Genomic DNA, 21,092 nt, shown 5'->3' with positions numbered 1-21,092 from the left:
TTGGATTATCTTGCTTCTGAAGACCACCATTAAAATGATCATTAATACAGTCTGCTGTGTACTTCTAGATAAAATGAACAGCACGGTTTTGGAGCTGGATGGGTCAAACAGATTGCCCAAGACACCTACATTTCAATGGTAAGGTTACATTACACACTGGAGAACAGAAATTGTTACTGTCTGCATAGGTACAGCTAGATTATAATTTGCATAATATCAGCAAATTTCCCTTGGAGTCTGGTACCGCAAATTAAACAATGCACCACTTCACTTAGTAGTTGTAGCTTCTGATAAATACCAATGGAACATTCACTTGGTAGTCTCCTGACATCAATTTCATTAAATTCAGTGGGTGAATGAAAGCAACTCTGCTCACAATTATGCTACAACGTAATACTTCCTTCTATGCCTTTTGTTTGGATTAAATGTCCAGCATATTCCTGAAGCCAAATAAAAAGGATTTAACTGTTAGAAGCTAGTGAAATCCTTTTTATTTGGCTTCAAGAATATGCCTGATGGACCCTAAGCAATAACTATGCACTGAAACAGGTAAAATAACAAACCTCTATAAAGCATCACATGACCCAGAACAATGGTTTGCTCTGCAGCTCCTATGTCTCTTTTCACAAATGCATTTTTTGCCTAGTACTAACTGCTAAACAACAGTATGTAGCAGGCCCACGCCTACCAAGAAACATGAAGAAATGTTCTTGTAACTGTAAAACTAAACCAGAATCCAGGAATTGAACTGATAGACAGTACACTGCTATTCTAGACTTTGCAGCAAACATCAAGTCATAAGCAATCTGAATGGCCTACGTCCTATCAATTATGCAACTGACTGACTTCCACTATTAAGTCCTTTCACTAGCACCTAAACCACCTTTGGAAGAATCTTGGAAGAAAGATTATTGTAAGTGCCACAAAGAACATTAACATTGCAGCAAAGTCAAGCATCCAAAAGCTAGGAAATGCCAGAATTAAGATTGCCTTTGCAACCTTAATTTGGCCTCCATGTGTATACATTATGATAGTGTTTAATTACATGATTTTTTGCCCTACTTCATTTAGAGCACAGGACAGTGCTTAATTAATTTGCAGCTATTGAATATTGTGCTTTCTCCTCCTTGCTCAATGTGTGGACCCCATGCCTTATTTCCTATAATCATTCAAACCCTGCTCTGAAGACAGAGCCTCTAGTTCCCCCTCTAGCTCTGTAGCAGAGCCTTGACATCTGACAAGGGCTGGTTGACCTCTGTGTCAGGAATGTGCCTTTACTATCCCTATGAAAATCTGCCCAAATCTGGCCAAGTTATACACCTATATGCCTTTGCAAAATTGCAGTTTGCATATGTTCTGTAGAGATTTCTTAGATTTAACCCCTGTCCACTTCTTTTATACCCCCCAGATTCACTCCTCATATGCCAACATCTTATGTGACCTTTCCTTTGTTCCAATTATACCTATCTAGTGCATTAGTTCATCCATAAATATGAAGGGCTTACCTACACTGAGAAAATGCTTTCTGGTATAACATTTGTTAACACAAGGACAGTCATGTTTTAAAATCATATCTCCTTGTCATATTAATATTTGTGAACCTAGGATGGACCCGAAGGTTAACAACAGCCAGACAACAATTTTAAACTCGACATTCCTTGTCTATATTGAGTGCTAAGTTGTGCTTAACTCATTTGTTAACAGAATGCATTCTCTCACTCTAGAGAAGTCCAAAATGAGGATAAACAGCATCAAGCTCTAAGTTTTTTCAGCCATCCCCTCTGATGACTCACGACTGACTGTGTGCCAGTGCAGATTCCCATGACCGAGACTTGCCATTGCAGCTCCCAACAGACAATGTTTGAACAGTGGTGCCATAACTCCACACTGGCATGTAATTGTTTATTACCAACCCATTGCAGGTGCACACTGTGCTTTGCAGACTGCTTGAGTGTATTACTTTGTAAGTAGATCAATTAATTTGCCTTCACTTTGAATTTATTTTTATTGGGTTTTTCTAAATAAAAGATTTATTAACTTTTGCATGATTCAGGGCATTGTGCTATAGTGGAGATTAGTCATGAAAGAAGCAATTTCTCAGAGATTTCAAGGAGAAGAAGGAGGTCACTGGATACATAAGAAAAGCGAGTCTGTAGCAGGCATAGGAGGTGAGATAAAAAAGGCACGAGCTGCAAATGGGAAGAGACTGTGGGGGAACTGAGGAGCAGGAATTACAAAGGAAAAGGAAAGCAAAAAATAGAATGTGGAGGAGAAAGGCAAGCTTTAAACAAGACAAAGCATATACCAATTTTAACTTTAATAATAAAGGGTTTTAAAAAGCCACACACACTTTAAGAATTAAGGCCAAGTTTTCAAATTACTAATTATTTGGATGCTTCAAAATTTTGGTACACAGCATGAGTCACCTTAAAGGGCCCCAATTTTCAAAGGGTGGGGGGCTCAGCACTTTATTTTCTGAAAGCCAGGCATCTTTAAGGTGTCTTAAGCTGGGCACCTAAAAATTGAAGCATCCACATTTCTAATAATTGGAAATTTAGAGCTAAAGCATTTAACCAATAGAAAAACAGTATGGAAACAGAAGAAAAATAAAGGTGGAAGGAGAGAGAGACGGTGATGCCAATTGGTGACTTACTTCTTGATGTCACAATTCCAGCATCTACCTATGAGTGTTTTAATGGCATCAGTAACAGAGAAAACTAGGAAAGGAGGAGGAAGAACAGCAAAATGGGGACAGAGGAGAAGCAAGCATGCCAGCCCTAAAACAGATTTATCAGGTAATCTGTCATTTTGCCTCTCTTTCTGCAAGGCTCTGTGGGCTGGCTGCAGCAAAGTGAAAGGTTTAGAACGATCATTTGAAATTGCCACCAAAAAAGAAATTCCACAAAATAAGGAGTCTAACAAGTTTTACTTTTAAATAGAACAGAGCAGAGAAGATGGCAAGAGAGAACAGGTAGGGATAGGAAGAAATAAGAGTGAAAGTTGCAAAAAAGTGGCCTAAGAAAACAGGCCACTAAAACTGATGCATCTAAACTTCCTTACTCATCACAATATTAAGCATCTTAACTTTAACGGAAGCTCTAGCTTATTCTCAAAAATCCAATATTAACCAGCCCAGTTATTACTAACTATGCAATTCTGATGCACTGCACAGCTAAAACTTAGTTATAACGTTGACATAAGTATATAACAAAAACAAAGAAAATCAGAGTTAGGAATTAAGGGTCAACCTACTGCAGAGGTTAGAGAATAACCAACCAGTGCTCTCAAATACTGTATGTGCTGCAATAACCGAGTTTTCTTGGTTTTGCTAGTTTAATTTACACCCTTAAAAGGCAGACCAGTAGGCTTAAAAATTAGCATTTGGGGACTCAAATACTCTAGGGGACAGGCATGTTATAAGAGACCACAGAGATTAAATAATCTTTTTTTCCTCCCCCGTCCCAATCTCTTAGCTTTCAGGAAGGAAGGATTCTTATCCAAGTGAAACCCAAGAAGCCACTCACCTCAATTTCAAAATATATGCCTTAGCTGTTAGCTAATTTTAGATTTGATTAAAGATTGTTTGTAATACATTTCATGGTCTTTCACTGCCTTACATGGTTTTATTCCTCCTCGGTCTGAAATGCAAGAACGTTAGGCTTTTTAGTCTCCTCAAAACGTTACTCTAAGTCATCTGGGATCAGCTTTTATCTGCTGTGTCAACTGCTTTTAGAATTCACTTCCCACAATATCCTGCTAAAGAATGCATAGTCAGTGCACATTTTAAAATGCAGAATATATATTTCTTTATCTTTCAGCCACAAGTTATTCCATGTCCTTAATGCCTGCACATCTGCTCAAAGATAGAACAATCCCCAGGTCAAGGTCAGTACAGTTAATTTACAATATATAACCAATTAAAATCAAATAAGGTTCCTATAAAAACGGTGGATAAAAGATCTAACCTATTTTGACTTCTATTTTCTTTGCCCTTTGAGAGGAATTGTGATATAAATGGAAAACTAGACTCACAATGCTATACTTATTGCTTGGAACTGTCATCTGCTAGCTAGTGTTCAGTTTGAATGAGATTTGCTACCTATTAATTTGTCTTGCCTCAGTTATCCTATTGCAGCCCAAATGGGTGCAAGTCTTCCCTTCCAGCAGAGGAGACTGTTGCCTTTTTCTCTTTCGCTAGCTATTATGATCCAAGTAGATAATCTAGTAGTAAGCAAAATCAACACATCAAAGAAATAACCTTCCTAACGCCCATCAACAGGAGTAGGGAGTCTAGGCAGGCATAGAACTTGGACACCTAATGGATAAGAAACTACTTTTTCCCTGATGTCTTTCTATGCCATCTTATACAAAGAGGCGTTCAAAAGCAGTACCCGATAACAGAAACTACAGGGGTAACTATCTAGAAATGATAGTCTGCAACTGTTGTTTCCTGAAAGCAACATCCAGAGACACCATGATACTTCATCTGTAGTTTCTCAAGCTTATGCAGCAATGTCCAAGTGGCCAATATCAAGTGAGTAGGTGCTCAAACAAGTTGATAAATTAAAGAACAAGAAACCAGAAATGGATGGCATAGTTCAGAGAGTTCTGAAGGTATTTAAAAAAGAACTATCTAAGTCGTTGATAGTAATATGCAATTTTTCATTAAATTCAGCTACCCTCCGGAGGGTAACAAATATTGAAACTATCTTTTAAACAGGCAGTCAAGGAAATGCTTGGAATTTTACACTAAAAATCATTGCTCACTGTTCCTCGTAAGGGCTTGAAGTTGCCATACTCATCTCAAGCTGCCCATTACTCTTTTTTCCTTTTTCTATTAATAAAAGATACACACGATTTTCCGTCAGGGGTTATTGACTCTAGTTTTGTACACTGAGAAAGTCTGGGTATTTCATTCTTTTCTAGCCTAATTGAGGATTCTGGGCCTATTTGGTTCTGCGTTTTGGGATCCCTTTATTCTCCTGGTTTTCATATTTACAAGTTTCTCACTTTTAAAAATCTTATGTTGAACAGAGTGGAGTCCACTTGTGCATACTCCCTTTACTAGCATTATTACACAAACCTCTACAATTGAATTTTTAATCTCAATTTTATACAAAATTTGGAATATTCTCCCATGATCTAATTGCAAAACCCTAAAAGTAGGAACAGGATTTTGGATCCATATTAGACCCAGAGGTGTGGAGGAACACATTTAGATCCACTCTATCACAGATGGAAATTGGTATCAGAGGAACTTAATATACATTTTTGTCTAGAGCGTTTCTTTCTGTGCCATATGTTGGGAATTTTGCAGTCTGAAACCTGTTTAAAATGCAAATTAAAAAGAGGCCTGTTTTTACCATCATTTCTGAGACTATAGCTACGCCTCTGAGTTTTGGTTTCAGGTTTGTAATTTTTTATCTACAGCACTCAAATGTGAAAAACCTGTTGACCCATTTATGTGTCTTGTAGCTTATAGCCAGTTTTACAGGATAAATAAGTCAACTAAATTGTTTGTGTCATATGCTTTATAACATGCAAATTTATATTCCTATAGTGGATTCAAATCTGTCCTAAAATTGAACTTTTGGATCCCAACGTTGTTGTATTATATGGCTTGAAATATCACTCATCATTCTGTGCTGTGAATCAATTTTCTGTAGAGATCTGGAGGAAGTCTGAGAATCCATTATGAACTCTTTTCAAACTTCAGGAATTCCATAAGCTCAATATTTTAGATCTGGTCAATTAAATTTAGGACATACTTTCCTTTGGAATTTAATTTGGCATTGCAGGTTATCTTTTTTAATTTCAATATGCCTTTGACAAACTCCCTCACAACAGTCCTAAGTAAACTAAGTCTTTGTCTACACTTTAAAAATAAGTCGGCCTAATATAGGTCAACTTACAGCCACCGGTGGTGGATGTCCACACTGCCATCCTTGGGCCAATGGAGTGTCCCCTCACCAGGCATTCTTCCATCGACCTAAGGGGACCACCGACCAATAAGCTCCCGCTGGGCTGCCCCCCAATTCCCTGGTCCCAGCCAGGAACCAGGGGAAGCCACCGGGGAATTCTCCCCTCCCCATTTCCTGCCAAGAGCCAGGGGAAGCGGCCAGGGACTTCTCCTTCCCCACTCTCCTCCAGAACAGGCAACCATGTCACTTTTCACAGGTCAGCCCTGTAATTGACAAGGCTGCCCTGGCAGGAGCAGGTGGAGAAGCACCCAGACTTCTGTCCCCAGCTCCCAGCCCAGAGCAGAGACCAGCAGCCCCTGCTTCCAGCAAAGTGGAGCAGTAAAATTTCACCCAGCAGAGTGGTGAAATTGACAAGAAAGTCCAAGCCAGGGCTGCTGCAAGCCCTGGGCAGCTGGTTCCTGCTTGGGCTAAAACCCCCGCCATGTCAATTTCACAGCTCAGCCATGTAACTGACAAGGCTGTCCCTGCTTGGAGCAGGTGGAGAAGCACCCAGTTTGCCCAGTCCAGGCTTCTGGCCCTGCTTCCAGCTGACAGCCCCACAGCCAATGTAAGGAGACTCAGTGTCTACATTGAGACTGCATCGCCTACCTGTGCCAACAAAAGCCCTACACATCTCGTTGAGGTGGTTTTATTTTGTCAAAAAAAATAGGGCAGTTTTGTCAGTGGGGAGTTAATTGCAGTGTGTACACCACCTGTTTTATTGACCAAAGCTGACTTTGGTCGACAAAATTCTCTAATGTAGACCATGGGAAGAAGTGAAGTTCTGTCATAAATCAGAAACTGGCAACAACAGAGAGTAGGAATAAATTATTAATTTTCAACATGGCAAACTGTTGACAGACTAGTTAGGTACCCGCAAAAATATGTATAGTACTGGTGTGGTTTAATACATTTACCAATGATCTGGAAAAGAGAACAAACAGTAGGGTGCCAAATTTTGCAGAGAACACAAAATTATTTGTTAACCAAGTGCAGAGTAGATTAAATGATTCAGAGAGGCCTAACAAAATTAACTATGTGTAACATTATGGAAAATTAAATGAAATGTTGACAAATGCAAAGCAAAGCATATTGGAAGGAATATCTTAAACTATTCAAACATATTATGGGGCTCTGAATTAATTGTAAGTCATTAAAGCAGAGACCAGGGCATCTGTGGAGCTCAATATAAACCTTCACTCTGTGTGCCACAACACTCAAAAAAAAAAATAAACAAAACAATAAGATATTATAATAGTCTCATTGACTGAATACTGTGCTCAGCTGTGGTCACTACTTCAAAAACTATACAGCAGAAACAGAAGAGGCTCAAAGAAAGGTAATGAAAATGATTAGAGGCATGAAAAAATTTCTATACAAAAAAAGGCTGAAGATACACAGACTGTTTCACTTAAGACAGATAATGAATAAGGGGACATGATAGAGGTATGTGAAATAATGAATGGTATAGAACAGGTAAATTGGCTGCACCTATTTACATTCTCACCATACAAGAATAAGGGAATTAAATTGAAAGGCAACATTTCAAAAGTCATAAAAATATTTTAACCATGTGTAACTAACCCATTAAACTCATTGCTTCAAAACATCACTGAGGTCAAGGTTTTACAGGATTAGATATTTATATGGAATATAAGAACATTTGCAGCTATGTTAGACAGAATTAGAGGGAAAAAATCTGAAGATGATTGTGACCTGAAGTGTGAGGGCTTATAAAACAACCAAGGGGTTTAAAAGAAACTTCCCATAAGGGACATTATTCCCTAAATTGTCAACTACAGGGTTTCCTTGAATCTTCCTCTCCAGTACTGGACACTGTCAGAGATAGATTACTAGACTAGGTGTCCATTATTCTGAACTAATTTGACTTTCCTACATAATGCAAAGAGAGGGGTACTAAAACTCAGTGCTCTCCTGTCCCCATATGCTGTAAAGGAAGACAAAATTCTATCTGGACTGGCAGATGACACTTTGGAAAATGTCCATTGAAATGGTCAGTCACTTTCTCAGTTTGTGAAAGTCTCACAAATAGCATTATTATTATTTACAATTTGTATTACAGTAGTGTATAGGAACACCACTGGAGTTCCTACACACTACTTTAATACAAATTCTAAATTTTATTACATAGGTGTACAAAATTAAATTGGTACACATATGTAACAAAGAACGTGGTCCCTACCCCAGAGAGCTCATAATCTATATGGGGGGGAATTAAATAGCAGAAAGAAGAATATAAATGCAAAAACAATAAAAAACCACAGGACTCAAGGGCAAATACAGCACTCAAAGCTGTTTTTATTTAGTTGTTTTGAGTTTTTTTAATTCATCAGATTTCAACTTGATACTGTCTATTGAATAAAAAAGGATTCTTCCCATCCTGCCTCCATAACCACTGAATTTATCTTTTACAGTTTAATTTATCCTGCACATTGGTAAAATTGTTTTCCTTTTATTTTAAAAATGGCATAAACTTACTGTTCAACTGAATATTAATGACATCAAAGGTCTCTGCATTTTGGAGGGGGAAGAAAGGGTAGCTTCCACCTATCATCAGTAAGTGAAAAGTATGCGGTTTCAATATATATTATAAAGGTTTTAGTAAAACTCCTAAAGACACTGGCTGGTCAAATTTGGCCTACTACAGTGTAAGCTTTTGGAGGTGGTGAGGCGAGAACAGCCTTTTTCAAAACTTAAGATAAATAGAAATGTTGCCATGTTTTGATTTTTTTTTTTTTTAAAAACAATAAACATTCCCTTACAGCATTTGCAACTCAAATACCATAACTTTGTGCTAATGCACAAGAACTTGAAAATTTAACTGACTGGAAACTAATCTATTTTCATAGTCAAAGCTGACATAAATGCAAAAAGTGAACAGCATAAACACTGAACAGTTGATTTTCTTAAATCTTTTTAGTTTTTAATCTGAGAATTTCCCTTTAATACTATAGCTAATAGTTAATATTAGTTAATATTTTTAACAAGCTTTGAACTAAGCATCAATATTAAATACAAGTCTAAAAAAATACAGACAGAATATAATTAAATCCATGGCCATGTCATTCCACGCAAATGGAATTAGTGTGTGTGATTTTATCTCACTCTTCATAGAAATTACAGTACTATTGACAACCATTTTATAGATCTTTACATATGAAAGATAATTTTCTTAAGTTCAAAACAAGTTTTACAAGTGGAAACCAGCAGTGTCCATGGTTTCCAGGTGCAACAGACAAATGTTACATATCACATGTTGTTGCCATAAAATGGATGTATAGAATTTCACCATAGTACAAATAAGCTAAGTGTTTTCTCTGCTACAAGACAACAGATTTCACAAAGGTGACTTCTCATCCAAGAAAATAAACACATTTAGTAGAAACAAGAAACTGATTAGACAAGTTTACTAACCACAGAGCTACTTCATAAACCCTAAATGTCAGGATTTATGAAATTAACTCAAATAATTAAAAATGTAAGAAGCAGAAGTGATTTGGGATGAATGTCCACCTCTCTCATAGTAGTCTCTATAATTTCAAGCTTCTTGATGTTTTTAAAATTATGTTAGTAAGTTACAACAATGGATTTACATGACGTAAAAGTAAATATATTGGCCTAAAATGAGATGTACTTGAGAATCTTTGCTTTTGACTTTCCATTCTCTCCCCAGCTTCCTTTCCCCTCTTGTTCAGCTCTGTGTCTCGGACGTTTGAGATAGGTAAGGCCATGTTTCGTCCCCTCTGGTGTTAAAATGTTACATCACGGGGCAGTCTGACTCTGGGAATAGGTTTTTCTCCCAAGGTTGATGTACCGGGGTAGGGAAAGCAGGATACCCATAAACAGCTCACACAAGATCCCATTCAGCCCCTTTCCTTAGGGGACTGTCCCCGGCCATCACCTACCTGTACTGCCAGCCCTTGCTGCTGCTGCTGCTGCCGCCACCGCGGCTGCCGGGGCTCTTGCTGCTGTTCTGGGCCGGGAGCAGGATCTCCAGCTTCGCTTCGCTCTCCGACACTCTCATGGCTGCGGCCGAGGCCGGCTCCCCGCTTTGCATGGCAGAGAGTTTTTAAGCCCCCAGACCCCAGAGGGCGGGAGGGGGCCGAAGGGCCCTACGCCGCAAACGCCGCTCCCGAAGCACCCCCAGGCAGGGAGGGGGAGGGACCCGCGGCCCTAGGAGCAGCGGGTCTCCCGGGAAGAGGGGACGCCAGCGGCCCTGAAAAGCGGGACAGACGGTGGGGAGAGACCGGGGTGCAGCTATCACCGGGGCGGAGGAACCGGCTGGGTGCACCGCAGGGCTCCAAGGAGATGCCCCGGTGCGCGGGGCCGCTGCTCGCTCGCTCGCTCGGCCTGCTCCCTCCCTACCGCCCGGCGGCGACTCCCCGGCGGCGCCTGAGTCACCGCCCACCCCAGGCCGCTGCTCGGGCGCTGAGACTGGGACTGGGAGTGGGGCTCGGCCGCGCCCGCCTCATGTGGGCTCCAGCTCCCCGCCCGCCGCGGTCCGGACTCGGAGTCTGCGCGCGGCGGCGGAGACAGAGAGCCCGCCTCGCTGGGCCGGGCCCGCCGCCGCCGCCGCCACCGCCTCCCCCTGGCGCACAGACCTTCCGGGTCAGCCGCCTGCCTGGGCCTGGGATGGGGGAGACGCGGCTGCCATCTTTGTCACGGGAAGAGACCTCCTGAGGCTGACCGCCCCTCCTCGGCGCCCGCTTCTTCTCAGCGGCCCCCGCTCCCTGAGGAGAAGGGCCGCCCGCCGCCTCTCCCCTTCAGAGCCGCTCCCCGGGGCCGAGGGGGAAGACTCGGTTCCGGGACAGGAGCGGCTTCTTCTCCCCGCCCCCCCTCGTGGGGAGCGATTTGACGGGTCGGGGGGAGCGGGGCCGTGAGACGCTCCTGCATTCAGGGGCTGCCAGCAGCTTGGAAACCTGCTCGGGGGAGTCCGGCAGGCAGCCCTCTGGAAACCTGCCAGAGCCTCCCAGGGTCGTGCCAGGTCAATACAAACCAGTTTAACCTGCACAAAGGGTGGCAACCCTCTCTGTGGTACCTGTCCAACGCCCATTAGTGTAGTACCGGAGCTGAGTGCCTCCCCAGCTCTAAAGTAGTTAGCCTCACCGCACCCCTGTGAGGTAGGGAATTGCTATTTAGCCCCATTTTACAGCTGGAACTGAGGCACAGAGAGGCTACCTGACTTGCCTAAACTCACAGGAAATCTGTGACTGAGCAGGGACTTGAATCCGGATCTTCCAAAGCCTAGGCTGGTGCCCTAACCACTGGCCTGTTCTTCCATCCCACTGGGACAGGGCTGCAAATGTTTGATCTGAAAGTTACACATTGGGCTGTACCACAGATGTGGAGTGATACCCAGCTGGAAAACAGTGGATCTATTTGACTGATGAATTTGATAGCCTGTTGGTCTGACCTGCACTCTGCCCTCTTTATCAATATCATGGGATGGGATGCTCTTCCTGATCTGGTCCTCAACTCTTTCCTCATTTAAATCCTTCCTGCAGCCCCATTCATAGGTGATGGAACTGGGGGTGCTGCCACACCCCCAACTTGAAGTGGTTTCCATTATATACAGGGTTTACAGTGTAGCCTGATTTTGGGTGTTTTAGTAATTGGAATGGGATTATAGGCTCGCTAATTGATCTGATCAGAAGATAATGAGGTTCTTGTCCCAGAATCAGGCTCCAGAAGAGTTTATAGGGACGCTGGGGTGCACGAAAGGAATGCTCACACTACTAGCCAAATTTGTATAATTTTATAAGCTTTTATCAAGATAATGTAAAATGATAGACAAATGACTGATTGAAAAATGAATAATCAAATGGATAATAGACAGGATTACAGTCTTATTTTAGAGACTCGTGATATATATATATATATATATATATCTACAGTATGCTTTGGATTAATATACTCACACCTTTCCCTGATGACCTGGTTGAGAGAGATGTCCGGTTCCTCAATTCTTGAGTAGAGGGGTGGAAAGCTAAGCAATGCTCGAGAGCTAAGAGCTGTAAGGCTAAGATTAACACTACAAATAATACTAAGTATAAATGAAGAACAAAAATCTTAACACCAAAAGAAGCTTCAAGAAGGAGTAGCTGACGATCGCCCCAAGTAACATGATTTGCCCTTTCTTATACCCTGAGCAATAAGGGTCCTCCTTCTAAGTCCAAACTTGGATTCTTCAACCCCAAATTATTAGGATGCACTTATTCTATAGGCTGGCAGGTTCATGCATATTAATGACATATCCACATCCTTTCCAGACGGTTCCAGACAGTTTGTTTATCTCACCTTTGTTATTTCTGGCCCTTTTTGTTGGTTCTGTGGTGTATCTGTGAAGTTTACTTGGGGCATAACCTGAGACAGCCCCTCCCTGTTTTGATGTCTCCTGACTTATCTAGGGTAAAGGTTATAACCTATATGTCTTCTCCTTTAACTCATCCTTACTTATCTGGGCCAAAGGTCCCGAACATATGTATGCTAACTGCCTTAGCTTTCATACAGGATGTGGCCTGTAAGGTACCTTGCATTACAGCTATAATACTTTAATATCAATCTATGATTCTATTATAATAAAACAACAATACTTAAATCTATAAAGAAAGATATATATATATATATGCAAGCAAGCAGGCTAGTCCTATAGGCTACAACAGTTTGGTTAAATGGCTCTCAGCATCCCCACTACAAAAATTATTCTAGCATTCTTGGCCACACTTCTACAAGCGTCCAATCACTTATTTATCTGTTTTGTATTTCTGTATGGAAGGAAGCGATTGAATGTTGGGAGGGTGGATTAAGGAGAATTGGAATTGGTGTGGAAGACAGATGAGGGCAGAATAGAGGCGGGAGATTTAGTATGTTTGGCTTGAATAGAACAACAAAACAAACAACAACAATGTAATTAGTGAGACTTGTGACTATTAGCATCCAGATCACTTTGATTGGGGGATCTTTGTGTTTTGTATCCCTATTCAGGGCATGGAATGTGCCTTTCTCTGTGTCTATACAGAGCTTAGCCCAATGTGGCCACAGTCCAGACCTGATCTTCAAAGCACAACCATAACAAATATTAATACAAAAAATTGTTACACCAAAATGCTGCCACATTCTGAATAAGGTGCATGTGATGGATAACCATTGTGGGGAGCATTCCATGGGAGGGCATTGTAACAACAAACCTTGTTACAGACATGATAGCATGTATTTTGTTGATGGTTGTGTTCCAAAGCTGTCATAGCACAAAAGGGCGCAATTTACTCAAATGGTATAACTGAAAAAGAAAGCCACACGTTTGAATCAAATAAACCCATGGCTTCCCGCTGAAAGGATTTGTTCAGAAGTGACACAAAGATTCTTAATCTGACTCACACTTCTGAATGAACTGAGCTGTGATGGTCCCATGTGCACATGTGTATCTTGAGCACTGCACCCTGGCAGATTTTGTAAGTATAGTATACAGTTTTGTACTGTACACAGGGCATTTTTCTAATACATTTCTGATTCAAATTAATTCACACAGCTCAGAGGCACTTGGATTAAGTCAATTTTGTGGTTTTATCATTAAAGATAGCTATTATGTACATATAGCCATTTCTCCCCCCTCAATAGAATCCAAACAGCTCCATTCTGTTACAGGGCCTATACACGAAGAGTTAAAGAACAATCTCCCTTAGTTCAATTGGTCAGGGCTTGTGCTTATGTAGCAAGGGATTCTGTCCCTGCTGCTGCTGCAAAGTTGGGAATGGCCATGGTGTACAGGATAGTAACAATCATCAAGCCATTAAGTGGCCACAGATTTGGTACAGTGGTGTGAGCACTGAAATTTGAACTCCTATGAACCGTGGATATTAAAGGGCAGGCTCCATCTAACTAGGAAAATATGCATACTTCCCTCCTGTTTGTTGTATCTAACCGTTGCCTCTCTTCTTATACTTAGAACAGAAGTTCCTTGGGGCAGTGACCATATTTTTGTTATGTGTGTATGGTTCTTACACACTAGGTTTGGACCCCTAGGCACTACAACAGTACAAATAATAGTGATGGACTAGCTACTATATATGTGTACAACTGTCCTCTAATGAATTAAGACTGTTTAATTGTGTCATATGCAATATTCTGCCAAAAACGAATAAAGATTCTCCTTTAGCTCTATTAGTAAGGGTCTGTTCTTTGCAGTAGGAGGCTCTGAGTTTCACCACTGTGAAGTCCCAGATGGCCACGTTATGTAGCACAGGGACAAGCTTAAATGTTTAAAAATTTGTTATGCTATTTTAATTGTATAGGAGTGCAAAAGAAGCATCTGAACAGTTTTTTAAACACATGAAAAATTACTCTTTTTTCACAGCCAGACAAATGGGTTTCTTTTATCCTTTCCAAAATCTTTTTTAATAACATTTTTGACTACTTGTTTTTTCAAGCCTTTTTTAACTGGTCTTTTTCTTTTTTCCCCATCCTGTTGTATGTCCTAGTAAGACTGTTAGAATGAACACCTGAAGTACAGTGGAACCTCAGAATTACGAACACTCAGGAATGGAGGTTGTTCATAACTCTGAAATGTTCATAACTCTGAACAAAACATTATGGTGGTTCTTTCAAAAGTTTACAACCGAACATTGACTTAATACGGCTCTGAAACTTCATTATGCAGAAGAAAAATGTTGCTTTCCCTTTATTGTCTTTAGAAGTTTACGTTTAACACAGCACTGTACTATATTTGCCTTTTATTTTATTTATTTATTTTTGGTCTCTGCTGCTGCCTGATTGCATACTTCCAGTTCCAAATGAGGTGTGTGGTTGACTGGTCAGTTTGTAACTGTGTTCATAACTGAGGATCCACTGTAATATAGACACTGCAAACCCTTGGGGCTGGGTTCTATGTCTGTACAGTAACTAGCAGAGTTATTGTACACTCTAGTGTAACACACTAGTGGGTCCTGACTCTAATACTACACTGTCTTTAAGCACTACTGTAATATAAACAATAGCAAAAACGTGACACTACCAAATATTTCCAGGAGATAACCTTTAGCTCTGAAAGAATTTTAAACACTTAAATTAAAGATCAACATGTGGGCAGTAAGTGTTTAAAATATTTTATCCTCAAATAAAAAAAGATCCAAGTTGTATCGTGAGTACAGATTAAATAAGGGCTGTCAGTTGCTACATTCTTCAGCTTGGTAACACCATTCTGGTTGGCTGTTGGTTGCATTATTTCATTTCAGGTTGCCTGCTGCTATGTGTGTGAGAAAATTAATCTTTTCCTGTATGGTTTAGGAGACTCTAAATAGATAGGAATATGCAGTACTTTAGCCCTGCCAACAAAAAAGCTAAAATTAAAGTGCTGTTCTTATTGGATGAAGTGCTCAATGTTGTTTCAGATCTCTTGAGTTCAAAGGATGACATTTCTTTAACTAGATATCTTCCACGTGGTATCTGTCAAAGCCACTCTTTCCACATCAGTTTAGGTAATGGATGGGCCTCGCCAGATTGCAACCCTTTATAGAACGCTCTTCTAGCGCTAGCTATGACCTGTATTCTGTTTTAGGCTAAACGTTTTGTCTGGGAGGAAGCTATTGTTTTTGTTGATCAGTTAGTGCCCTCTAGTGAATGATGAATGTTAAAGAAAATTGGATTTCAAATAAAGTACTACCTATATCTCCAAGCCAAGGTTGGTAACAGTGATTAGTAACGGGGACAGTTTTCCTACAACAAAGAGCTTATTGAGTGGCTTCAGAATGAAAAGGCAATACCAGACCATTAAGAGACTTTGCTTTTCTCCACAAGCTAAGTAACTCATGGGAACTGACATCTTGTAAAAAGGCAGCAACCATACCACCCCTAAAAGTAGGGCTAACTCAGAACTCCTAGCCCAATGCAAAGCCTTAGCTTCCTCCAGACATTGAGAAAAAAATCTGTTTTTTCCTTTGCAACTAGCTACTTTATAGTAGCAATACCTAAGCAGCTCTTATTCCTACATGGAACTACAGCTAGGAAGGAGGGACAGGGCTAGAGTTAGTTGTAGGATTTGTACATAAGCTTGTCGACCAGATTTTGCTTTTAGAAAACCAAAACTAGGGGAGCTATGATAGGATTTTTTTAGTCTGCTAAAAAGTTTTGAGTGGGAAAGAAACTTGGATACATTTATTTTGGCTTTGCCCCATCACTGAATAAAAAAAGAGATGGGCAAAATCAGGAATGCCTTTGGTTCAGGCAAAAAAATTGGTTGGTTCTTCTCCACATCCCATTTTCTCTGAACCCTAAGAGTTCAGAGGCAGGAGGATGTTTTGCATACACAATGATGGTTTTGTCCCATCTCTTCCTCAGCGTACCTATGGCACTATATATACATATTATATAATAAATGTTTACAATATTTGAAACAAGTGGCTGAATAGGCTACACAGGAGTTAGAATTTTGTGGGAGCATTTATCCCAAATAAAAAACTCAGTACACAATTCTATCCCTTTAGAACTGAAAGAGACACTTCCCACTAGCAGTTCACTTTATACCACACAAAGGCAAGTCCTGGGCTATGATGACTTTGGTGACATTCATAACTAGGGTGACCAGATAGCAAGTGTGAAAAGTCAGGGTGGGGTAGGGGGTGATAGGCACCTATATAAAACAAAGCCCCAAATATTGGGACTATCCCTATAAAATCGAGACATCTGGTCACCCTATTCATAACATCCTTGCCTAATAAGGCAATAGAGTGAAGTTGGGCGTTCACCTGCAAGAGTATTAAAAGTGAAATTCTAGAACTTTAATTTGGGGCCAAATTCTTTTCCCTCACAAAAAGTCTGAATGAAAGGACCCTATGTGAGGACTCTTCGTAGTAACTGGGGCTATGATTCCTCCCCTAGAGCTGCACACAGACTGAACATATTGTGGCAGGCAGAGATACAAAATTCCCTTGATCTGCCTGTCTGCAGCCTCAGCCCTCACTACGGCAGAACCAATTTGGTTCTGCTGCTTTTTTTGGCTTTGTGAACTCATGCAAGATTGGGCTGGGGGCCATAGAATTTTCTCAGAAGAAATTCTCTGCCAAAAATAGCCCCCACTCTGGCCCTCCATTCTCAGGGAAAATCTTGTATTTTAACACATGCACATACCAATCAAATTTTCCACAATGTGAAACCCAAGAACTAAGTCAAGAATTTCATGTCCCTGATTTATTTCCTTCTGTTTGTGGGCAACTGTTACCAAAAAAACCACAATAACTTTTCACTTCTTTCCAGCAGGCCCTTTGTAACCACTGCTGCACGTGCATTGGGATGCTAACTCCAGCTGTAATCTGTTACAACACAAGAGCAAGGCAGCTGCTTCCTCCTGTGGGTATCCAGAACCTCTCATGATCAGGCTTGGGTAACAAGAATATAAATAAGTATAGATTTGCTTTCATATATGATCAATTAAAAAAATTAGCTAGATTTTTACTTATGTCATTACTTGCAGTACCATGGAATTCCATAATGTGGCATTAAAGAGATGTACAATCCCATGGCAGTGCAGGCAACAACATAACTAAAAAATGAAGAGTCATCTTCTTTTGTCACACGCATGAAACCAAATTTGCAATCATTAGTAACCTGGTCATTAAAAAAAATGACGTAGGCTGATCCTGATCACCCACAACTACCACTGACTTCATCTGACATTAGTAGGAGTTGTGGGTACTCTGCACATCTCTGAATCAGCTTTTCCTCCGGTCCTCACTGAGGACTAGCCACATTCAAAGTTTGAAGTTTTAAAATTCAGTTTAGTTTCACTTATTTTTGCCCCAAAAAGTCTTATTTTTGAAAAAAACTGGCAAGATGTCATTTTACCCACCCACCCACAACAGCTGAACAGACTTCTCTTCAACTTTAAAAAACTAATTACCTTTGGCTGAAACCAAGTTTAAACACATTGCTAATTGCACTGTGTCCTCCTCCAGTAGTTGGTCCACACAGAAGATAATGGTAGAGACCCATGCTTTGGTGCACAAGGTCCTGGAGGAGAAAAGGGAAGAGGAGAAGGGTAATCCAACTTCACCACACTTGAATATTTTTCCCCATGAGTACTAGTGAATTGGATAGTTACTCATTGATGAGAAAATGGATGGCAAGATATCACTGTAGTAGTGCTCAATGCCTATGCTTGTAATCTTTGCAAGGATTGACTATTAGAGTTAATCACTTACTCAGAGCAACTGACATTTCATCTATTAATAATTTGGAAAACACATTTCTTGTTTCTTGTGTTTCTATAGCTAATGAACATAATAAAGCAGAAACTGAATGCAAGGCATATTATTCAGAGCAATAGTTAAAGGGCCAAATTCCACTCTTAATTTTTTTAAATGTATAAAATGTGCTAACTATAAAACCTCAAGGTGCTGCAGGCACAAAATCTGAAAGGAAGATTTAATTAAAAGAACAGGCTTGTCTCCTAAAATAACCTGAATCCCAACTAGTGTCCCCTGCCCCTCTTCAAAAGTAGCCAATGTGACTGAGTGAGTGTACCACCGAGCAGAATTTGGCCCATGGTGTTTTAAATTGCTGAAATGGACTGGTGAAATTTCTGTTTCTGATCTTCATAGATCTTACTGAGCTATTGGGGTTGGGGCTTTTCTGCAATTTATTGTGCATATCAAACACTGCTTTATGACAGCCCCCCAACCTGAAACAAATACTCACCAGCAACCATACACCCTACAAAAAATCCTACCCAGGAACCTATCCCTGCAACAAACCCCGTTGTCAGCTCTGCCCACACATCATCTCTAATGACATCATCACTGGTCCTAACCACATCAATCACACCATAAGGGGCTCATTCACCTGCATATCCATTAATGTTATATATGCCATCATGTGCCAGCAATGCCCCTCTGCCATGTACATTGGCCAAACTGGACTATCACTATGCACAAGGATAAATGGACACAAATCAGACATAAAAAATAATAACATCCATAAACCAATGGGAGAACACTTTAATTCCCCAGGGCATTCTGTCTCTGACCTGAAAGTTGCTGTACTTCTCCAAAAAAACTCCAAAAACAGACTTCAAAGAGAAACTGCTGAGTTAGAAATGATCTGCAAACTTGACACATTCAAACTGGGTTTAAACAGAGACTTGGAGTGGCTATCTCACTACTGAAGGTAAATTACTTTGCTCACCCATTCTCACCTCCTACTCAATGGTCGTCATTAGGTCTTAAGTACCGGACTCCACCTCCCCCATTGTTCTCAATGCACCTGGATATCTATAAGATGCCTCTGTGTTACCTATTTTCTGTATTACTGCATCTGAAGAAGAGAGCTGAAGTCTCTCGAAAGCTTAGGTCTGCAAATATTAAATTTGTTAGTCTTTAAAGTGCCACAGAACTCTCATTGTTTTTGCTGTATGCAGACTAACACAGCTACCCCTCTGAAACTGCTCTATGTGATACACAGGGCTAAGGGGCTTAGTTTTATGGATACTGCTAATTCCCCATGTAGCTTTAATAGGCCAACATCATTTGTAAATTATTTGTGATGTTTTGTAGCTGCCTATTTTCTCACTTTTCTTTCTTAAACCCAATCTTAGTCATATAGATGGAGGGCCAAATTCTGCTCCTATTTACAGTGGTGTAAATATAGAGTAGCTAAATTGATTATGTAACTGAGTGCCATGGCAGAATTTGTCCAGAGGTGGCAGCAGTCCACTCTGTGTATGCAACTTCTCTCTTTTCCCCATTCCCCTTTCACCTTCTTCAGATAACTTCTGCAATATTTCCAGTTCTGCTTAGTATTACTCATTGCCACGCTCTGTGCACATGAACTGCAGCATCAGCGCATGATCCTTGCATGAAAATATAAACTAGGTTTATTAAGCGTGTTAGGAACCCTGGGCACTCTCTGAAGCCACTCCTTCTGTAGGATTTCATGCTTGACAACTTAAGTAGCTCTCCCCACAAAAAAAAGCACAGTCTAAATATATGGGCTGTGCCCAGGGGAGTTATGCAGAGATTGGGGGCAAAAGAAATCCTTCCTCCAGGCTGTAGATCAGCTACTTCATAACTGCTATTGCAGCTTCTGAGGTAACTGAACTCCCACCATGCGTGTGTTTGGGGAGGAGGTTTGCTGCTGGAACTATATAATGATGATGGGGCCTCACGTTGATGTCCAAGTACGAGGATTCAGCAAACACTATAAGTGAACATGTATATGCGAGGTCAGACCAATGTGAAAACCACAAACATGGGGCATGTGGGACAGACAAGACTGTCCATGACCATTGCACGCTGTTGTATCCTTGCTTTGCGCTGTTCACATTTTTTTACATATGGTGTTAATGCGCCTTCCTTCAAAGTGGCAAACATCGACATGACAAATCGGCCACCACCTAGCTCTGTCATGGACAGTTGCTTCCCAGTTGCTGGGGTCAACCTGAGGTGCTTTCAGGTTTGATTTCAGTTTATATCATTTGTACTGGCCCCAATGAGAATGGGCACCTTGACCACAAAAAATGGCTTTGTGTATTCCTGAGTTGGCTACATGAACAAGATGCCCAGACCAATGCAGCTGAGCTTTTATGAGCATGCTGTGAATTCCAGACAGCCAACAATGATTAAAGATTTAGATATTGGGAATCCCATCCCACCATTTGACTCTGCAAGCAGACTGAAGACAGCACATATGGAACTGATCAAGTTTCCTAATGTGGTGGCAATATGTTGTCCATGTCTCACAACTATATAGAAGTGTTGTAAATGCGACTGCCCAATAGACATTTAGCCTAACGCTTATCTTGATGCCTCTATCGATCATTCCATAGGTTTGATGCCCCTATCATTCTATTCCAGGAATAATTGTGGCATTCTATGACAGCATACTCCCTAGCTAGCACAACTATTCCAGGGACTTGAGAGGTATGTTGTTGAGCTTAATAATTGGGTATACTTGCACATCCCCAGCACAGGTTGGTACAGTACTTCAGTTTTCTTTAGTTATGAAACCAAAATGATTGACTGCATGAGCAAAGTGATCAGTTATAAACTGAATGTCATTGAGTGAGCTACCAGTGCACAGTCATCAGCAAATAAAGGCTCCTTAATGAGTAAATCTGTCACTTCC

General features: G+C 40.7%; 1 protein-coding gene across 2 annotated transcripts in view; it reads right to left on the bottom strand.

The window, feature by feature from the left end:
- Window positions 1–10,582, bottom strand: part of OSBPL11 (oxysterol binding protein like 11) — a 58,079-nt gene extending 47,497 nt beyond the window's left edge. For both annotated transcript variants that reach the window (XM_067549596.1, XM_067549597.1), the window contains exon 1: window positions 9,887–10,582. In XM_067549596.1, coding sequence (XP_067405697.1) covers window positions 9,887–10,038 — 152 coding nt within the window. In that variant the 5' untranslated portion in view covers window positions 10,039–10,582. The remainder of the gene's footprint in view (window positions 1–9,886) is intronic.
- Window positions 10,583–21,092: the final 10,510 nt, after the last annotated feature.

Source organism: Emydura macquarii, unplaced genomic scaffold, assembly GCF_026122565.2.
Source record: "Emydura macquarii macquarii isolate MOO-44397 ecotype Brisbane River unplaced genomic scaffold, CSIRO-AGI_Emac_v2 contig_1253, whole genome shotgun sequence".
Classification (NCBI taxonomy): Eukaryota; Metazoa; Chordata; order Testudines; family Chelidae; genus Emydura; species Emydura macquarii.
This window is presented reverse-complemented; position numbering and strand designations above follow the sequence as displayed.